The sequence below is a fragment of the Polyodon spathula genome, chromosome 15, assembly GCF_017654505.1.
Source record: "Polyodon spathula isolate WHYD16114869_AA chromosome 15, ASM1765450v1, whole genome shotgun sequence".
NCBI lineage: Eukaryota > Metazoa > Chordata > Actinopteri > Acipenseriformes > Polyodontidae > Polyodon > Polyodon spathula.
In genome coordinates, this window is record NC_054548.1 from 12,649,320 (window position 1) to 12,671,104 (window position 21,785).

General features: G+C 36.3%; 1 protein-coding gene across 2 annotated transcripts in view; it reads right to left on the reverse strand.

Moving 5' to 3' along the window:
* The window catches only part of LOC121327579 (cilia- and flagella-associated protein 47-like), a 135,786-nt gene that overhangs the window by 55,030 nt on the left and 58,971 nt on the right, over window positions 1-21,785 (reverse strand). For both annotated transcript variants that reach the window (XM_041271684.1, XM_041271683.1), the window contains 5 exons: window positions 21,203-21,396; window positions 19,719-19,862; window positions 17,633-17,806; window positions 8,786-8,897; window positions 5,061-5,189 (listed from right to left, as the gene is read on the reverse strand). In XM_041271684.1, the coding sequence (XP_041127618.1) occupies window positions 5,061-5,189; window positions 8,786-8,897; window positions 17,633-17,806; window positions 19,719-19,862; window positions 21,203-21,396 (753 nt within the window). The remainder of the gene's footprint in view (window positions 1-5,060; window positions 5,190-8,785; window positions 8,898-17,632; window positions 17,807-19,718; window positions 19,863-21,202; window positions 21,397-21,785) is intronic.

Consider the following 21,785-nt stretch of genomic DNA (forward strand, 5'->3'; position numbering starts at 1 on the left):
TTTTTTTTTTTTTTTTTTTTTTGAGATCTGTAATGTCACTTATGGCTTGTGTATAGCATATTACCTTTCTAAAGAGCTGAGAATCTGAATATTATTAAGAAAATAACGTTTTCACTTTATGATGAACTATACCCTACTATTACCTAGGTTGAACGTAAATAATAAGTTTTAAAACACTCAAATTAATTTTTCTTTAGAATATTTTTAGTTTAATTATAATTCTACTTTTACCATGTGTCATGCACAAAAATCAGATGGGCTCAGTTTTGGAAAGTATGTTTGGACTGATTTATCTTTATTTGATTTCATGAAGCAAAAATTATTATTGATCACTAATTGATTATGTTCATTGTTTAACAAAAGCAAAATTATATTCTTTTTGTGTGTGTGTGTGTTTTGTGGAATGTTGAGGGAGCAAGTAGATTTTTAAGAAGGACAAGTACATGTTTCGAGCATTTTATCCCTAGGACAGACTTTTTTTTCAAAAATTACACACCTGGACTTACTGCCAAGAAAATGTGAATCAAAACATTACTGCCCGACCTCAAATCATCCATGACATACAGGCAGCCAGGAATTCTTTACAATTTCAGCATTTCTAACAAACAGTGCCAGCTTGGACAGATCGGAAATGCTGATCAGACCCCCGTATTTTTCAACAAGCAATACCACAGTTTACAAATTGGGAGAAAAACAGGTGTGAGTAATCACGACTGGAAATAAAAAGCAGCACATAACTGTAAATGCATATTTATTCGATGTGTTATTTATTCCTCAAATTGAGGGTGAGAAATCTGGGAGTCTTTTAAATTTGAAGGAATAAGGTATTTTATTGCATATTTACCTTTCATACAGTATCTTTCTACTATCAACATCTTAAATCTTTACCAGTATTTTCCTCTTACATGTTTATTCAATCTCTTACGGAAAAAAATAGCAAAGTATTTATTTTAAAACCTTTTTTATACAGTTATGTTTTTCCATAAAAGACTGCACAAACATTTAAGAGGAAAATACAACTATGCTTTGCTTCTGAGTTGATGCATTGACGTTCTCACTTCTTGAGAGAGAGAGAGAGAGAGAGAGAGAGAGAGAGAGAGAGAGAGAGAGAGAGAGAGAGAGAGAGAGAGAAGACATCATCACCATTACTGCAGGTAAAAGTAACTGTGAAAGTAAAATGAAAATGTAGAGGGAAGGGGGAGAAGTACATATATTTGCATATTAAATATATTTTGTATTGTATTTGGTGAAGGCTGACAGTTGAACTTTTTTTTTTTTTTTTTTTTACCTAAAAAGGATGGAAAAGCTATACATTGTGTGAAATGTGTTTTCATTGCATGTTGCCAAGATCACTAAGTAAACATCCTTTGTAATCAGCAACTTACTGTACCAAGTGCTTCAAAAGAAGCTGTTCTTACAATAAGTGGTATGAATTATTGATAAGGGTATCTTTTGTGCCAGCCTTCCATTCACAATGTCAACATTATACCCATAAAACATATCTGCATATATGTAAAACAAAATATATCTACATCTCCATTCATCTATCTATCTGTCTATATAAGCGTGGGATACATTTTTGAGTGGGATAACATGGTTACCGGGACTAGTTTTGAATTTGAATGCTGCAATTCAGGATGGAGCTGTGCTTCGGTAGTTCAAACAATAAAATGTCTGAAATAATTTCAGATTGCTGTTGTTGTTTTGATTTGGAATCCGATTTCCTTGACAACGAGTTTAGTCAAGAAATGTCAATTATCGATCAGCCTGCATCTGACTTATCCTAACAGCCTGTAGCCCTTTCATTAACACCAGTAACGGCTGGAAACCAAATGGAGGCTACAAACTGACAGACTGAGCTCAAGGCTCAATCTAAAAAAATGGTTGTGAAGAGATCATAAACAGGGTTCAAAATAAATCCCCATCGAAGCATAGTCTTTTGAAAATGAAAGTAAAGATCAGCCAGGTAAAATAATCCCAGAATTAATTGATTTAATATAAAGAATGTACAAATGTTATTACCATTTATTTTTAAAATGCTATTTATTTTAAAAATAGCAGCATAACAATAAAAACCTGACAGAGTTACTGGTGTGAGAAATGCCATGGTGGACTGGTGATGTTAAACATATTATTTTATAGCAAGGATACAGAACCCAAAACAAGAATTTTTACTTTAAAAAAAAAAAAAAATGTGATAAAGCTTTAAAAACACCAAACAAACCAACAACACTTTTTACCACATGAAACAAAAATGCATCTTCAAATCAATAGATATATCAGAAATGATAAAGGTAGAAGTTTTTGTATATATGGATTACATTACAAGACACCAACTACTATGGCAGACATACCCCTCCAAGACAGAGAGGATACTACTCTGTTATAAAGAGTCTCCTCCAGCATTTTTATTTTCTTTGTATAGTGACAATGTAAGCCTCTTTTATAATTCAGATCCATATATATCTGGCTAGACCTTTACTTTAAAGACTTTACGAGCTCTTGAGAAGAGGCAAAATTGCTATCCAAGTGCATTTACTTTTATTGTCACTTCTGTGATTTATAGTTTGGAATTGTACATAGAGATTAGAGAGGGAAAGTTTTTTATATCTTGATTATTCGTTTTACTTTGAGCTTTCCCTTCAAAGAAATTGAACAATAAAGTGATAACGAGGCCAACGCTGTTTTAAAATGTCATCTAAAAGCAGTGGTTTACTGCCCAGATTCTATGCTCTGAATTTGTTTATGCCCAGAAGCACCATGTTCTGTATGTCTGAAAGATTTTGTCTTGAGCAGGTTTTGAATTCCAAGTTTGTATGCTCCTGAATGTGTTGATATTATCAGACTGGATGTTAATGAATGTCAAAGTGCCTGTGTGCATTCATGAGCCATGTGCAAATGAAAAGTTTGCTTGGAAAGGGCACTACTGTGAACGATAAAGTAGAGTAACTATTTACATGCCTGGGAAGCATGTACACTTCATCTTAAATACCTAAAGTAAAAAATACAGCTAAATAAAGTTACAGAATGCTCCCTGAAATAGAAATGTATCCATTACACAATGGGTTAACTTAAACTGAACACTTCTACCAAAGCCACGTCCGCAACGTCAGCTTGCCTGTCTCTGCCCCCACAGGACAGAGCTCGGTGCCGTACATTTTCTTCAGCCTATTGCATAGAATGTAGTCAGAGACCAAAGAATTGTAAAGGGTACATTTCTATTTCAGGGAACCAGAGTTATGATAACAACCGATAATGTTCTCTTTCAAGTGCGGAATGTATTCCATTACACAATGGGTAAGTATGCCCAAGCCATCGCAAGGACATGACTTGCAGAACTGCCAAATTGGCTAGACTTGTGGCCTGCCACAATTATAAGGCACTGTAACGGCCACAGAATGCATAATGACCTCATGCATGTGCTTCTGAATCTGGCTGAGATGCAACTGTCAGCACTCTTGTTCCAAAAGCAGGGTTCTGAGGATAAAGGAGATTAAACCTGTGAGGAGTGGCCCACAATTCTGCATCGCAAATGTTACAGACCGATGCACCCTGAAACAATGCCCAAGAGGTAGAAAGACCCCTGGTGGAATGACCTGTGACCTTCTCTGGAGGGGGCAAGTTGGCTTGCTCGTAAGTAATCTTGACTGTCTCCACGATCCAATTGGACAGCCTTTGTTTTGATAAGGCTTGACCTTAGTTCTTAGCTCCAAAGCATATAACAGGGTCTTCACCTCTTTGAACACCACCAGAGTCGTAACCTTTCCGGATAAGGGCCCTGGACCCGAGGTAGCAAATCTCTAGGGTCATGATATTGGTGGTGGTGCCCCCTGACCTGCAGGCACTGCCGGCCGCCGAGTCTGGGGCTGCTGAGCTCTAGGACACCAAGGCACCATTTGCTTCCTGGCTTGAGGAGCCTTTCTGGGCAGCAAGCGAACCAGCTCTTTAGTGAACTTCTGTGCCTTCTGGGAGCACAGCAAAAGTTTGTCCACCACTGGACCGAATGTATGGCCTGATGTGACCGGGGCATCCAAAAGGGAGGCCTTGTCACAAAATGCTTAGAATTAACAAGACTAATAAAACTCCTGCCGGAGTTATGGTAGAAAGAGAGAATAAATAATATTAGTAATACTGTGTCACCGATCTGAGGAGTGCAGGAGCAGGCAAGCCCGCCGCTGCCGCTGGCCAGCGGTTTATTCCAAGGGGAAAAAACAAGCAGAAATAAAAGAAGACAAGCTTATCTGACGGCTTCTGGTCAAAGATAGTGAATTTTCACTCTCTCATATGCCGAATCACTCTCTGTGTAGCTGAAAAAGCTGAAATAGAAAATTGCACCGTGCTCCATCCTGCACGCTGTTTTGTCTCCTGTGGGGGCAGAGACAGGCTCGCTGACGTGGCGGGTATAAGACGCAGCTTTGGTAGAAGTGTTCAGTTGAATCAGGTATAATAGGTCAGCCCATTGTGTAATGGAATACATTTCATACTTGAAAGGGAACCTGAGATGCTAAGTTGAACCCACTGTGGATTCAAATAAACTAGAATTATTACTAGTATTTTCATATATATTACATTATACAGGCATCATGACCTATATCCTATAAACGCATTTACATAAAAAAACAAGAACCTACTTGTACTTAACCATGCGAACAATCACTGTAAAAAGAAAATAAATCCTGAGTGCCTGTGTGGAATTTCAACTTCAACCTACTTCTTTCTCCTGTCTGTCAGCGGGTTACCCAGACCTACCTTATCACAGTGGCATACAGTAACATAACAGAAATTACTTTTAACGTACATGTGTGTGTTTAAGAGCTTCAATGCACATCTGTGATTCTTACATAAAAAAATAGGGCTTAATGTATTGAAGTACAATAGGTCTGCCATCTTTTGCCATCAAAATACTAACAAACTTGAGACCAAATCTTTGTTTAACCTTTCAAGTTTGTTTTACACTTTTTTGCCACATAGTTTGGTGAATGTACATATTCCCAGTTTAGACAAAGATGCCTGTCAGCAGTACAAAAACGTATTTAAAAAAAAAAAAAAAAAAAACTTACTTGAATCAAGTGTATGGGATGCCTTGTCTGACAATCTCCGAAGGGGCTGTTTATCATCTGTCTCCTCCCCTGAGCTGTCACATTGGGTCTGCTGTTGCTCTCCATCTTCAGCAACAAATGAAATTACACCTAAAACAAATAGGTACCAGATGTTGTATTAACTGGGATATTAGGCTTATAAGATGGCCTGCCAGCCTCATATATTATAGGTGCCTCCACTGTACTAATAAATATAAGACAATCTAAGTCCCAGGTGTCAGCTATCCAATTAAAATTGATTGTTCTCATGGAAAGCTTTTCAGCGCTTTCCAGGAAATGAACCCCATTCTAATTCTTTCTTCTAAAGGATGATTCTTTCAGAGGCTTACATATAATTACAAAACTAGAGAAAGAGCCTGCAGACAAATTAGCTTTCAGAAGGCTTATCAGCGGTGAATGACAGGTCTTATTTACTTTCTATCCAAAGTAATTTTTCATGTATAGTTTAGGCTGGGACATGCTGATTATTTCACTGTTTTTGTAATGTGGTTTCATTGATCAGAACAATCTTGGTTTGCTACCGCTGCCTGATATGCTAAAAACATCCAGTCCTTCTTTGTCATGTATTAACTTTTTTTTTATTTTAAGTTACAGGCTTTCAGGTTTGTTATAGCCGAAGGTTCACTATAATGAAGGATTTATAGCAAGGGTGTACTGTGTGTATATATAAAATCCAGGGCTGGCAATGGAATGTGAAACAAGCAATGTGATTGGTCGAACAAGGTTCCAGCTGACCGTATATTGGATAGATAGGGACAGCTGGACCCCATCACATTATTAGAAATCACTGTGCAGCCTCACAGAATTTAAAGTAACGGTAGCCATCTTGTTTACAGTTACAGATGTACAGTAAAGCTATAAAACTGAGTGACCAATACCTAGCATTTGGATGCCGATTTGGATGAAGAACAATTAAAAGGGCTGGAAGATAGCAAATCAGAAAAAAAAAAACCCAAAAATAAAATAAAATGAATTCGCTGACTTTATACTCACTCATCCCCACTTTGTCACTACAAATAATGTATTTTTAGACACTTCTGCAAATTATCTCTGACACAGACCTTGAACAAATTACTGAAATCTGAGACATTGTTAAATTTATTTTAATTCCTCCCGTCTGTTCTGCTCAGTGTGTCTGCACTCAGTGATAGGAAAAAAACTCAAAGGCAATGTGCACAATAACAAAAATAAAGATGTACTTTCTTTTACATGTTTTAATTAAATTAATTTACTCAGCTTAACTTAGTGTGTAGTTCGGAGTTATAAAGGAGACTACTTTATTGGCGTAAGGGTGTCCGTATACGTAGAATATACAGACTTCTCAGGGGTTGGAGGCATTCCACTTCATCTTGTGTTGCACAACACCTTGAGGCCATGTGCAGCACGCCTTTTTGACGTATATATAACCTTGCATGCTTCTTGTGGAATTCGGATTCAAGTATTCAGAAAACTACATGTGAAACCCAAATTACCTGAAAGCATGAGAAAAAGGTTGAACAGCGTTCCAGTATATACATAAATAGCTTAATAAACCTTATAAACTTTCGGAAGAATGGCAATATTGATAAGGTGTTTTGAAAAAACTAATCCAGTGTGCTCAGAGATCCCTGACATATTTCATCTTCATAAGCCCGTCTTCTGTAACTTTACAGCCCCAGTATATATCTTCATAAGCCTAGTTCAAACAGTAAAGTTAAACGAAGGATTAGGATTGTTTTGGTAGTACTACAGAAAAAGTAATATATTGAATATATATCAAAATACATTTGAAAATGGCACTTTGTATAGGTATTATTATTATTATTATTATTATGCCTCCAGGCCCATAGGGCTGGGAAGCCTATTGTTATTGCTGGGATTCTTCTTCTTATTATTATTATGATTATAATTTTTCTTTCCGCCAGAGTTGCTTCAAAACTCACCAGATTCGGTAGGTTGATAGATGCTTATGGGAAGATGGAAAATGCTAAAGAACTTATGTAGTAAGTCACTTGGTTTGGCCGCCATATTTGATTGAAAAAAAAACAACATTTTGCCTAAATGGAAAAATTCGTCTTTCGAAAATGACTTACTGCAGTGCTGAAAGTTGGTATAGTTGTTGAGGGATAGTCCAAGATTAACTGGTGTTCGTAAGAAGGTGATAGGTTGTGTGATATGGCGGCCATGCTGCATGACATCAAAATCACACAGTAGAGACATCATAATCACAAACTACAAAGATCTTCTTCTTCCAACCCGCTAGTCCGATTGAAACAAATCCAATGGCACATATGATTGTAGTGTGGTTGTCTTTAAAGGGAAGTTGCTACAATAAAAAAACATGGTGGCCATGCTGGATGGTATCACCATGTACAAAACTGGCTACAAAAACCTCTCTGAAATCGCTAGTCATGGGCCATGGTTACTATGGAACACATATAGTAACCCATGTATGCTCTATCAAAAAAATATAATTGCCCATGACCTTTGACCTCTCCTAAAGGTCAAATGTAAAACTGGCTTATAACTCCTGAGACAGTGCACATAGGGCTATAGTTACTATGTAAAAATGCCATTCTGCACTGTTTGCTAAAGTATTTGGTACTGGTACTGGTACTGGTACTGGTAGAGGAAGCCGTAAAGTTGCTGGTAACTCTAGTTATTATTATTATTATTATTATTATTATTATTATTATTATTATATAATAATAATAATAATAATAATAATAATAATAATAATAATAAATAATAATAATAATAATAATAACAACAAGAAAAGACGCCAGGCGGTGGGGACTGCTTCACCTACATCAACATGGCACATTGTGCAACATTACTTGGATGACATCAGTTCCCAAACTCAAGGGACACATTTTCAGGGACTGACCACTCGGGTTCAGTACAGGAAAAAAGTGTGAAAAAAAGAATGTTGCCTTTGTTGGAAAAGATATTCTGCATTCCAGCATCTGTTGAGAGGGTATTTAGTCAGAGTGGACTGCTAATGCGACCACACAGAGCAAGAATGGGAGACAAGCTCCTCTTAGTTGGTGTTTTTAAAGTGCAACGCAAAGTAAAATATTTAAACATAGTAAAGTTTGAATAGTTGCTGTGCTGTAGACTGTGATTACCCTTGTGGATGATAAAGTGGTTCTGAATTAACATTTATCTGGACATACTATATGGCCATATATACTATGTAAATAGTAAAATATGAACACAGGGTATTTGTGAAAACATGCTGTAATAATTATTTACACAAAATGTTTCTCCTTCTTTTATCAATGTCTTTGCCTTCCATGAAAATAATTTTTTGCAAAATTAGTGAATAGGTACTTGTTGTGCAGTATACCAGTTTTAAATAACTAAGTTAATATTGTTATTATTCTGTACAAGATGCAAGCTTTATTTTTTTGACCAGAAATACTGTCCTTTTTGGAAAGCAGCTCTTTTACAATTTACAGTTTACAATTGTATGAATTTGATGAAAACTGCCTACTTTTACCCCAACTTATCCCAATTACTAAAAATGAATGTTTGACTGAGGCCTTGTCTTTTAAAATTCTTGTCACTGACCTCGACCTCAATGGCTCCTGGCCTCGACCTAAATGGTTCCCAGCCTTGGCCTTGTGGCTCCTTGTGGGTCCCGGCCTTGAATCCAAGACTGGAAATTAAACACAAATCTGAAAAAGCATGTTCACTGGTCTTACCTGTATGCTTCCCTCGTTTCCATGATGATATGTTTATTGGGTAGGAAGCCGTGTGTCCTGCTTTTATATCAAGAGTTGGCGCTCCACTAACCAATGGTAGGTCAGAAACAACCTGAAAAAAGGATGCTGTACTTAAAACCAAGAAAAAAAATTATTTCTACTTTTAGTATTTTTTAAACTCTGAAAACAGTAAAAAGGTTGAATCATTATAAAAAAAGCATGCCTAATATAGCAGCCAAAACTTGCACAGTCTCTACCATTGCTATACCACTTACATTTATTGTGCCATAACATGGTGTAACAGGGAGAGATCTGTGCTGACTCTGCTGGTGTGTTCACGGGCTGCAGGAAGAGGGCGGCAGTCGCCCAACAACCGCCTGTGAGTCATGGCAGTGACACGGGGAGGTGGGAAAGTGGGTGTGTGGACTTTCCCCCTCTCTGAATGGCTGAGAGGCGGGTCTTGGGTGATTGTTGGTCCTATAAAATAATGCTCTGTTGTTTCCTCAGGTCTGCCCACTTAGACATGTTAAGAGTGAGGAAGCTTTGATTCAGGACCGGGAATCAGCCGGGAGAAAAATAAAGATTCACAGCGAGACAGAGAGAGAGAGCGGGGAATCCTTGGGCAGACCCCGGCGTATTGTAAAAGAGCAGTATAGATAGCCGATAGAATAGGACGGTGATCCGGGTCGTGCGGGTAGCGGCGACCGGGATAACGCTGCCGAGTGCAGCACCTTTTATTTGTAGTTTTATTACTGTTTTATTTTTCCTTGTTCTTTTCGCCTTCTGTTTTCATTATTATTTCTTTGAGCACCTGCGAGTGCACTTGCTGTTCACGTACCAGCTGTGGTATTTCCGTGGTGCTGTCTATCATCGTTGATAGGCAGCCCACGGTCAACAGTGCCCTCTGCCGGAAAAAGCAAGAACTGTTTGAAAATAAAACTGGGCACCTGTGTGGTGTTTTCAAGTACACCTGTCTGTCTCCTAGTCAGTGAATTACCCACACCTCTTCCACATATGGGGAAAACACATTAGGTTTAAAATTGCTCCATTAAATTTCCAGTTACAATTGTGGATTTGCTGCCCTTAAGACTATACAGCAATACATACAGCAGTGATTTTTTCTGGCAAAGCAGGGATGCTTTATTACAGAAATAATTCCCTGCAAAGATGTACTCCAACTTATTTCATTTTATTACAGCTCACTAGCACTCTAGTCCAAAAGACAACAAGCCTTTCAATTAAATGTTCTACATTTATATGCTGTTTTCTTATGCATTTTGTAAAGAAGTGACATTTAAGCAGCTTCCTGCTGTGCAATTTTGATTAAATTGTCTTCAAATGTTATGGCTAACAAAGGCAAGGTGAAAGGGATGGGGTTTCACTCATCAGCCAGTACAGCAGGCAGGTAGGCATCTTCTATCCATTACCTGGTTTCTACTGCTATTAACTTAATTTAATTATCATGTCAATCTTACCATCACACAGCACTTTTCTTGTTACTGTTTTAATTTCCTGTAAAAACTTGCTTATGTATGTAACTTGTTTTACCAGACCAAGCAGATGATGTCCCTGCACAACCATTAGGTGTACTGTATATAGTTTAAATGGTCTATCAGCTTTTATTGCTTTTAAATTCTATGTACAGTAGATTGTACCACAGCTTTTAACAAATAAAAATGCTCTCGTAAAGACCCGTTGAAATTGCATTCTAACCTGTCAAGGGAAGAACAAACTGCATTAAAAGAGTTATGAGAATTATTAGAAGAGAAATAGTACTTGTAATTAAGAGTACAACCTATTAAAAATTGGAAATATCTAGACAACTGAGCAACACCACCTTCTATAGATCCCTACAGAATAATCCATTAAAATAATTTAGTGATTTTGTTACAAGAAGCCGGAGTCAAAGTTTGATCACAAGAAAGGAATATAATTTTCTGAAAAAAAGAATGTTCAAATTGTCCCACTTTTACATTGCCAAAAACACATAAAAACTAAAAATGTCCTTCTGATAGACTAATTGTATCTGGTATCTATTCACTAACAGAACCACTGTCAAATTATGTAGGTTTTTTTTCATTAAACCATTTGTCTGTAAACTACTGTCTGTTTTAGTATTTGTAGGAAAATCTCATTGTACCTACTTCTGCTATGATGGCAACATTTGACATTGAAGGTTTATACACAAACATACCTCATGATTTAGCTTTAGAAGCTTTGGAATTGTATCTACAACAGAGAGAATCATAAAGCTTGTTCCCTGAAATAGAAATGTAACCATTACTGAATGGGTGTTTACCTCCTAAAGAATCCTGAATACTGTATACCACAGCTGCTCCCCAAGCCCGTGACATAGTAGTGCGCCGGCCCCCGAAAGATCAAAAGCACTGCTGTTACAGATCTCAGCATCATTTTTCCTTCAGACCTGCTGCGAATAATGTCCGCAGCGACCTTGAAGGTTAATGGTTACATTTCTATTTCAGGGAACCAGGGTTATGATAATAACCTAACGTTTCCTTTCAAGTATGAAATGTAACCATTACTGAATGGCTGAGTACACCCAAGCTGTCGCAAGGGCATGACTGCAGAATGACCAGAATGCTAAAGCTAAGCCGAGAGGTTGCCTTGTGCGTTACCATTCGGTATTCCAGTAACAAGTAACTAGGGTTTCCCCTCTGCCTTTGTTGGAAGGGTCGACTGGAAAGCCGCCCTTAACACTCTAGTTCTAAAACTAGGGTTTTGAGGATCCACAACATTTAGCATGTAGAACCTAATAAAAGTATGAGGAGTAGCCCCCACCACTACATTGCATATAATTTATTTCTTAGCAGATCCCCTTATCCAGGGCAACTTACAGCTGTTACAAAGTATCACATTACAAAATATCACATTATAGATATGAGCAGTTGTAAAATACAAAACATTCTTTGACAAATGCACGCTGGAATAAAGCCCACGAAGTTGCAACGCCCATGGTAGAATGGCTGTGTCTGCTATCCACTTGGACAGTCGCTGCATAGACAGGGCTTGACCATGGGACTTTGACCTTTAGCAGACAAAAAACTGTTCAAACCACCTCCAACTTTTTGTCCTGTCCATACACTGGTCACTGGTCGGACACTGGTGTACCAAGGCATCTATTCTCAGCAGTTCCACATCTCCTATTATGGAGAACCAGAGGGGACAGTGGGTTTATTCCTGGGAGGCAAAGAGGTTTATCTCTGCTCTCCCGAACCTCTCCCAGATGAGGCTCACCACCTCAAGATGAAGCCTCCACTCTGGCACAAAAGAAATGGAAAATGTTTTGTATTATCTGAATAATGCAATAACATCCTTGAAGTTCAAGCTTGTTTGGTCTGAAACTGATTTTCATTGTTTGGATCTCACTGTTTTTACATTTTTAAGTTGGACAACAAATTATACACTACGTTATATCGTAAAGACTGATTGCAATTCTTTGCTTTTGGCTATTAGCCATCATCCTATGTCCCTATAGAAAAGTTTGTCTACTGGTCAATTTCTAAGGCTAAGCGGGATTTGTCACAAAACTGAAGAGATTGAAAAACATTTAAATATTATGTCTGATAGGTTCACTGAAAGAAAATATCCAAAAGAATGGGTGGCGAGGGCATTTGATCATGAACGCAATACTGTGAGTCGCTCTCTTTTACACACTTCTCAAGAGTAACCTTGAGTTAGTATATATTAATATGGCTCAAAACAAATTAGAGATACCATAAAGAAATATTGATACATACCATCTAGTGAGCCTACTCTTCCAAAAGTTTTTCAGAAACCGCCATGTTTTGCATACAAAAAATCCACTACCCTTCAAGATAAATTAGCACATTCCCATTAAGCCAAGGGGACACTAGTCTACATGTTGCTACAAAATGTAGAATGAAATCTGTTGCTTCTATATTGTTGCTTTAAATTTCAGGGGACACTATTCTACAGCATACAGATAGAATGTTGATGGACAACACCTGAAGACTTCATGAATCTAAGTTTAATATCACAGACTTCATTTAAATGAACCCCACCTACAGTTTGCTCATGCATATAATTAATGCTTGACGTTCCTTAAAGTGCATGGCTAATGAGCGGTGGAGCATGTTTTGGCAGTGCTAACATGGCCTTAACTTGCCAAAAGTGTCATGATGCATATGGGGCAATTTTAAGGCCAGCATAAACTCAGCGCTATGGCCTTATTGCCATGGTAAACACTTCATACATGACCCTCATTGTGCGTGTGGGCCTAACATTCTGCAACCCTACCAGGGTACTGAACATGTCACTGCACCACAGAGAGGTGGTGACATTCAAAGACTTATTTTTCAAAGGGAAACCTTTTAGATATATAAACTTGGCACCTTAAAACCCAAGGTCTTAATGAAGACACTGTAGCTCTGAAGTGGCTGCATGGTGAGTCTGCAGTGTGAAAAGAAGCGGTCAGCTGACAGCACACACTTCGGAGGAAATCGTGTGTTTGTCTTCGCCGCTCCTATCGGTGTAGGGGTGGTATCGGGGAGCTGAGCCTAAATAATAATTGTATACTCTAAATTGGAAGAAAATAATTAAAAAAAAAAAATTGGTGACTACTAAATAAATAAATAAATAAATACTACACTGGATTAATTATTAATTAGTTCCAGCCTAGTACTGGTCATTAATTGATCAAAACAAAATATCCATTCATGTGAGCATGTTCTGCTAATTTGGTACAAAGATTGAAATAAATTGTCACCTAAAGAATTCAAACCTTTTTCTCAGTAATTAAGTGTTTAAGTGTAATCTCATTATAGATTTACTATTGAAATATTGATAGTCAACTACTTTAATTGAATGTTAATGTATTGAATGGTACTTGTTAAAAAATGAAATGTTAATTGACTTGAATGCTGATATGTTTTGTTTATTTGAAATATTGAGTTAACTATCTTAAGTGCTATTGTTAACTAATGTTAATTGCTTAAAACCGAATGAGACACATTGTCACCAGTGGTGCATGAGTTACACAGGTCTTCTTTTACATGCACACAGCACCTACATTGGAACATTTGATACAGTACTGTATTAAATGTTTGTTACAGCATTATACTTGGTTTAAATCAGGATCACATTTGAACTAAATACTACAGAGCAGAAGAAAGGTACAGTACTTGCTTTTTATTTATCTGTGTGACCTGCACATCAAAAAATACTGAAATATTGAAAACAGTGAATTAGTGAAGGGTATTATGTGACAATTTACTATAGACATGATCTAACCATGTATTATAGAATGATGAAATAATAAGTTGAGTCCTGTATTTAAACTCAGAAACTTTATACGGTATGTTTGCCATTTTGGGGACTTAAGGTGAATCAAATGTTCTAAACAGGTAATACAAAACAGTTATGAGTAATAAACCTTATTAAAGCTGAATCATTCTCTATGACTTTGGATAAAGATTTTTTAATGCTACAGTTTTATCCATTGCAAATACTGAAACACGATTATATCTGTTAAACTGTAAAAAAAAAAAAAAAAAAAAGTAGTTCAGTTTGAGTGGTTCCATACAGTTTTAAATCCATCCAGACAGTAGTAAATGAAATCTAAATGGATCCTTGAATTGGCTGTTCCACATCACCGTTCTGATTGTTTCACTACTTACTCACTCCAATAGGTAGTATTGGAGGAGGCATTTTTCACGTCTTCAAAAATGTGAAATACATTCTAAGAGGGATTTTGAAATGTCCTTCCCTTTTTCATTAATAAATTTAATTTCTAGTACAGTTCTTGTTTGTATATGCATCATCTCAGAAATTTTAAAACTATACCCATGTTGTTAAAGCACATTTGCTTTTGTGCTTTATAAAGTATTTATTGATGTTACATTTCCTTGCTTCCTTACTTTGCTTTATTGTTTTTTATGGCTACAAGTAGATTTGTCTTTGCATACCATTTAGTCTTGTTCAATTAAAAACTATTTTATTACTACAATCCTGTCACAGTTGTGTAATGGTACTTCATTTATGTGATTGTTTTCCGCTTTTCCAGCTGAAAGATTTGCTAGATGTAGTCACATCACAATAAGGTTCCTTAAGGCACTAATCCTAATAACACATGAAAACACATTTTGATGGAAAGGGAGGGCTGTAGCCAATACAGCCAAGTATAAATTAAGATCTAGGCTTACACTTAATTATCAAGTAACAGGAATGGAATTGGTTGGACAAAAAATATTAAGGTCTCTAATTGGTAAGCAGAATTTACCAGAATTTACCAGAATTTAATTGGTCTCTAAATGTGTCTCTAATTGGTAGGCAGAATTTACCAGATAAATGTAGAATATTGGCTAAAGTTACGGCTATTTTAATGAATTAATAATGTGTAAATGTTTTTGATGCTTCATTGAATGCTGTTGATGTTTTATTATTTTTAAAGTTGTATTTTATGTGAATCCCTGATGTATACCTTGTAGACACTTATTTGGTTTTGGTTTTGTAAAATATATGTTGTATTTTTTGTTGCCTGTTCTGTGATCATCTTGCCAGGACACCCTTGTAAAATAAGCTTTGGTCTCAGTGGGTTAACTTCCTGGTTAAAGAATGAATAAATACATGAACCAGCTAGTCATTTAAAACAACAACATATATTTTAAAGATTACCAGGTTAAAGTACCAGCTTTAATGCCTTCATGGTAGCTCAACTGGGAAATTCAAAGTTCTGCAACCTATAGAGTAGCAGTAGAGAAAATCTATTAACAACAACCTTCCACAATGTCTGTGTCCTTCTGCTCCAGTTTAGAGCTGAATATCAAAAATGCCAGTCCCATTTCAACATTTCTCAGGTCTTTTTGTTAGTCTTCTCTCACACATGTATTTTCCAGATTTTATAAATAGTGTTTTATTTACTGTAACATATACTTATAGTATAACCTGGAGTTCTGCATTGAACCCTTACTAAACAGTACTTTGCTTTTAAAGGAGACACCCACTGATACACATGATTAATGAGTCACTGACAGCTGGTAAATATCTTGCCATATTTACCCATGTAGATTAGGTCCCAGGGTTAGCACGACTTGATTCCAGGGATGAGCAAGACAATATTTTACTATTTGGGTCAGTCTCCAATACTTGATACCAATAGGCACTGTAACATTTGTTCAAGTTTATCTTTATGAAACCTTATTTTATTTAGACAAATGTTTTTTGTTTTTTTTACAAACACAAAACAAACATAAGTGCATTAATTTTACTTGACGTATATTTGAGAATCTTCACAAAAACAGTGCACATGTCATGAACAAAACCCTGGCATTTGTGACATGATTGGTACAGTCATCATGTACCTTGAATTAAGAAACTCCTTGTAATACTTGTGCTACTTTGATGGATCAAGTAGTAGCAATACTTATTTGAATTTGGGGATAGATGGTAAGTAGGACATACTGTACATAATGTAAGAGGATTACACTTTACATTGGTAATTCATTTCTATAAACAATGTAGAGAAAAGGTTAAGGAATAGATATGCCATTATCACATGTTTGGAGATGACAAGGAATTGTGGGTTGATAGAATTATTATATATACAGCTGTACATTAGTTCACTTTTATGCAGAGTGGAAAAATTGTGTTCTGTTGTACCTGGGTTATGAAATCCCTGCGGACATCCGTCCTTCTGCATGTCACACTTGTATTTTTGTATGAATCTGGATGGCTTTTGTATAAATCAAATGTCTTGAAACTTGGTATTAACACATTATTTAGGATACGTTATTGAGAGTATCAGATTCTTATTGAGAGTATCAGATTATCAAACAGTGATCATTGCTTATTCCTATTCTATACTATTCATACTGTTGATATTTACTCTAATTCATGGCAGGAGGTGTATGTTATTGTTCCATTAAGTTGATTGAAGAAGTACTGACATTTGCAGTTCATTATTATGAAAAAAAAAATAATGGTGTATACCACAACCGGTAGATGGTGTCAACTGTTTAAAAACATACTACTTGCAAAATGGTACTTACTATTTAAAACACACCAACCATTTAAAACTGGCAACCAATTTTATAATTGCATTTTAAATAGATTTGTGGACCACTGTTTTCTATGTTTTACTTAGATACTTTGCCTTGACTAATTTGCCCAAATTTGCTTGATCACAGCAAAATTGAAATTATCCTTAGCATGTGGTTCAATGCTGCATTCAAAGTCATAGTTTCAAGGCTGGTACATTCAGGAAGTCCTTTTGGAACCTACACCTATGTACGGAATTACAGCCTCCTATGTATACAGTATATAACCAGTTACTACATTTCCTATTGGACTAAGATTTTCCTAAGATTTTCATTAAGAATACAGAATACAGCAAATATTACATTGCCATCCAGAATACCCAAAATTACAAAATGTTACACATTTTGCATTAACAGGTTATGTTTTTTGTTACATGTCATTTAAAATGACACCTGTCAACACCCAAAGCGTGTGAAAAATTGAATTAAAAAGTGTCCCCCTAAAACAGACGATTTTTGCAAATAGCAGCTGCAACACCCATATAATCACAAGTACGCTGCTAGCAACAGGTTCCACTTTCTAAAATAGTGCACCCAGCTTATATGTTAATTGTTGTGATAACATTGTGCATGAAAAGAAGTTGACATTAGCAACTCAGACTCTGTATTTTCTCAATTTGATATACCATCAGTCTTTAAATCAGAAAAAAAATAAAATCATTACATTTAACAAAGCACTTTGTTGCCTGCTTCTACATTGCCTTGCCACAGTTCCAAAGCACAGATCCAAATCTCTTGCAATGTTTTAATATGCATTTAAAGACTCTCTTACCTTGCATATTAACCTGGTCTGCGTATAATTGGGAACCATTAGGACCTTCTGGGTAATTTGTCTCACTTGACAGTCTATTACAACGTGATCCAGTGCCAATGGCTTCTTGCCAACCCCTTTGAGCCCAAAAATATGCTCGGTGCCATCTGTTTCATTCTGCAGTGTAAGTTTGCCCTGAGAAAATAATAATAACATAAAATAGAGTTCAAGAGACACCTTAGAGTTACCACAGCAGGAGGCTTGCTCTTTTGCTAACTGATCTCCCCAGAAATGTTAATTTGAGTCCCACTTAATACAGGAGAACCTGCAGTGACCATCAATGTTCATATTTAAAATGCTTCCACTGAATTAATAAGGACACCCTGAAGCAGTTCAACTCATACACAGTTGGTGCAGCTTGGGCCCTTGCATGTAATTGCACAATACATGTAATAACCCAAGAGAAAAAGCTTAAAGATGTATCTTTTTTATATAGTCCCAGACAAATATCTTGCATTTGAATATATGAAATTAAATCAGTGCAGGAAACACAGATGATATTAATACATCCAAGTTTACATGATTACTAGAAAGTCTCCAAAAGTCTACAAAGGCCAGAACACAACATGATATTTGAATTCCTAATTAGAACATAAGAAAAAAAGGAAACATAACAATGAAAGGAGGCCATACAGCCCTTCAATGCTTGCTGGGTTCCTTGAAGCTATTTGAGACCAGAACTTTGTCATGTCAGATCCCAATGACTCAACAGAAATAACAGTGTCTCCTACGCTTTGACCTGAGGCTGTCCATTCAGTTTCCAACTTTGTCCTCTGGTCCTTGTCAACGTATGAAATAGTGACTGAGATTAACTTTGTTAACTCCTCCCCATAATCTTTCTTTCTTCTAGGCTACACATGTCAGTACCTTCCATCTGTCTTCATGACTCATTACCATTCTAGGAGTCATGGAATACAGGGTGTTCACAGTTCACTGCACTATTCCTATAGCAGTCGTGTGCGAAAAGAGGGTTTACAGTATACTGTATTCATAATGAATCAAACACTTTTAAATTTTTTTTTTTTTGCCTGGGATTGGTTAGTTCCTCTTTGTTGAACTCTCTCCAATGTCTAGTTCCCTGTGAAAAGTGCAGCACATTTGTACATATTCTGTGCCAGGACTGTGATTTCTGCATCAGAAATGAACTAGGGAAATTACTTTTTTTCAACTTTTTCTCAGGAACATATGGCAGGAGAAAGATCATATTTCTTATAAACATTGCAGTGTATCCAGTTTATGCTCCCTCCTGCAACAATGCAAGTTTAGGATACAGACTTTTGTTTTCTCCTGGCGAATAAATTTAAGAAAAGCATTGGCCAGTGGATTTGACCCAGGATGTGTGATTAAAAAATTGAGTCAGCAATATGTTTAGAAATATTGCAGACTGTTTAAAAATATAACCCTTGCAACACAGGACACATCGAAGGTAACGTTATGAGTTTCTTGTAGACTTTGCAGGGTGTTCTGTAACACTTAATTTCTTCAAAATCAAATGGCTTAGTACTGATTCCACATGAAATAGACTTGAAGAAATAAAAAAACAAAGTTGCTGCAGTTTCTCAGCGCTGAAAAGTGTATTCTGCCTACAGAAGCCGATTTACTTTGTATTCATTCATTTTAGCACTTGATCTGATAAGCAACACCGAATATGAAGTGTTGTTACTATGCAGATGTTTGCTTTTCAGACATAGCAGGTTGAGCCAGAGCGACAAAGCACAAGTTCACAGCTCTGCCTAACAAAACGTTCATACATTTTTATTTGTTCTTCAGTACAGTGAAGTCTGTTGGCAAGTTTTTTCACGGGGATCTATATGCACGTTTTAGTTTGGGGACCAAAGCTGTGGCCACACCATTGCATTGAAAAAAAAAAAAAACTCACAAAACTCACATAGAAATAACATACAATGTTGCACTTCATCCATTAACATGTGAACATAATGTGTAACGTGTTATATATCAAGACATTTAGTGGATATTATAGATTACAATAGCTGTATTGTAAAACCATCATGCTGGAAAAGAGACAATGCATTATGTAATGTCTTACCAAGGTAATGCACTCAAAGACAGGTCTAAACATCAAAGGGTATTGCACTCTTTCACCAGCCCGCACGTATATTACTGGCGGGCCATAAAACCCACTGCCTTTGACAATGCCTCGAAGTTTCCAGTCCTGCAGAGTCTGGTTGTTCTAGAGAAAGAAAAAAAAAACTGTCGGAAGAATGTTCCTTTTTAAATAAATGGAATTATTTCAGTATCTATTTAAACGCCATGTATTACTGTCTTATAACATTGAATATTGATATTCTTTTAAAAGAAAGTGGGTTTCAAGACAACCAGATTTAATAATTCCCATTAAGTGATTTAATGTCTAAGTATAATTAATAAATTAACTTGGTTGGCCATATACTACATTCCTAAGAAACCCTGTCATCTTCTTACATTCCTGATCATGCTGTTTTATATTATATATATATATATATATATATATATATATATATATATATATATATATAGAAGCACATACAGTTGTAATTAACATTGCATCCAACTCAATCTATATTACTGTCCAAAATGTGACACATCCATAACTTTTACTACATAAAAATGTATTTTATGTTTTCACACTTGTTATTTGTTGGTGAATACTATCGAAATAATGTGCAATTTGGTTTGTACGTGTGCTTGGAAAAGCTAATGCCAAATAATTAAATGTAAGTATAGAGTATACTATATACAGCTATATTTCCTTCAGTCCTTATAAAACTTACCCATGGTACAAGCATAGCAAAATGTAATAAAGCATAGTGAAAACATGGTAAAGTATAGGTAAGCATTGTAAAGCACAGAGAGGTATAGTAGAGCAAATAAAAAAAAATAAAAAAACAAGATAACAAACAATGGAAAGAGATATCTTATTAATCAGTCAGTAAGTGAACAGAAAATGTTAACTTCAAGCAAAAGGATGTTGTGAGTGAAAACCAGCAACTAGTTTTAAGTGTCTATTACTAAGCACTTTGCATGTTTAATAACCTTGTGAAGAGGAACATTTCTATTGAAGGACAGGGTAGGTAATTTAGGTTTCTTGTGCACACATCACACTTGAATGCTTATTCACAAACATATTTTGTCAGATTTCAAAGATGTTGCTAGTTCCTTCATTACTTTACCCTTTAAATGTATTTCAGGTTATTGCAAAAAAAAAAAAACCTGATATTTATATACCACTTTTTAATGCGTTTTTTTTTTTATCCATGCAAATCTGTACTGGCATGATCAATTGGAATAAAGGCAGTGTACTTTAATACATTTTGAGTGAGCTGTCTTTACAATGCACAGTTCTGATAGTTCAGAATGCCAACGTACGATTTTCCCATCCCACTCTGATCATTTCATCTTCAAGACAAGACAGTAACTCTCTATGAAATTCTATGTAATATTTTACAAAGATTTACAATTCACCTTTAAGTTGAGTAAATAAAAAAATATTCTGATGTGTTCAATAAAGATTAAAAAAAAAAAAACACTTACTAGTGGAATTTCCTGAGTAACAGACTGGTGGGCAGGAGTTACAAACTCCAGTTCCACTTCTGTACCCTCTGAGTTTACCACACATTCAATGAGGTACACGCGAACATCTCGAGGTGAATGTAGAATGATTTGACATGGATATCGTCCTGGTGCTGGTGGATGAAACTTCAGGGGGACAGCAACTGCGTCATTTTCTTAAAACATGAAAGAAGATTAGAAATAATTAAATAGTTTACAGTTATTTGTGACCAAGAACTGTGTACCATGAAGTAACATGTATGTACACAACACTCAGAAAACACACTTTATTTTCATGTTAATATTGGCCAGCTATTATCAGATTGTAGTGGTGGGGACCAAGCTTCGCTGGAATGAGTGCTTTTCCTCCACCAGGTAAAATGGATTTCCTATTGGTCCAGTGTTGATGGCTAGTTTCAGGGAGCAGCCTATTTGCGACATCCTCGGTACATTAGCGCACACAATGGCAGAGATGCTGGCTCCATCGATCAATCAAAGTTCAGCCTCCCTAGCACCTCAACGTGGCAACTGTCTGGAATGAGCTGGGTGGGGCACTTTGCAGGGG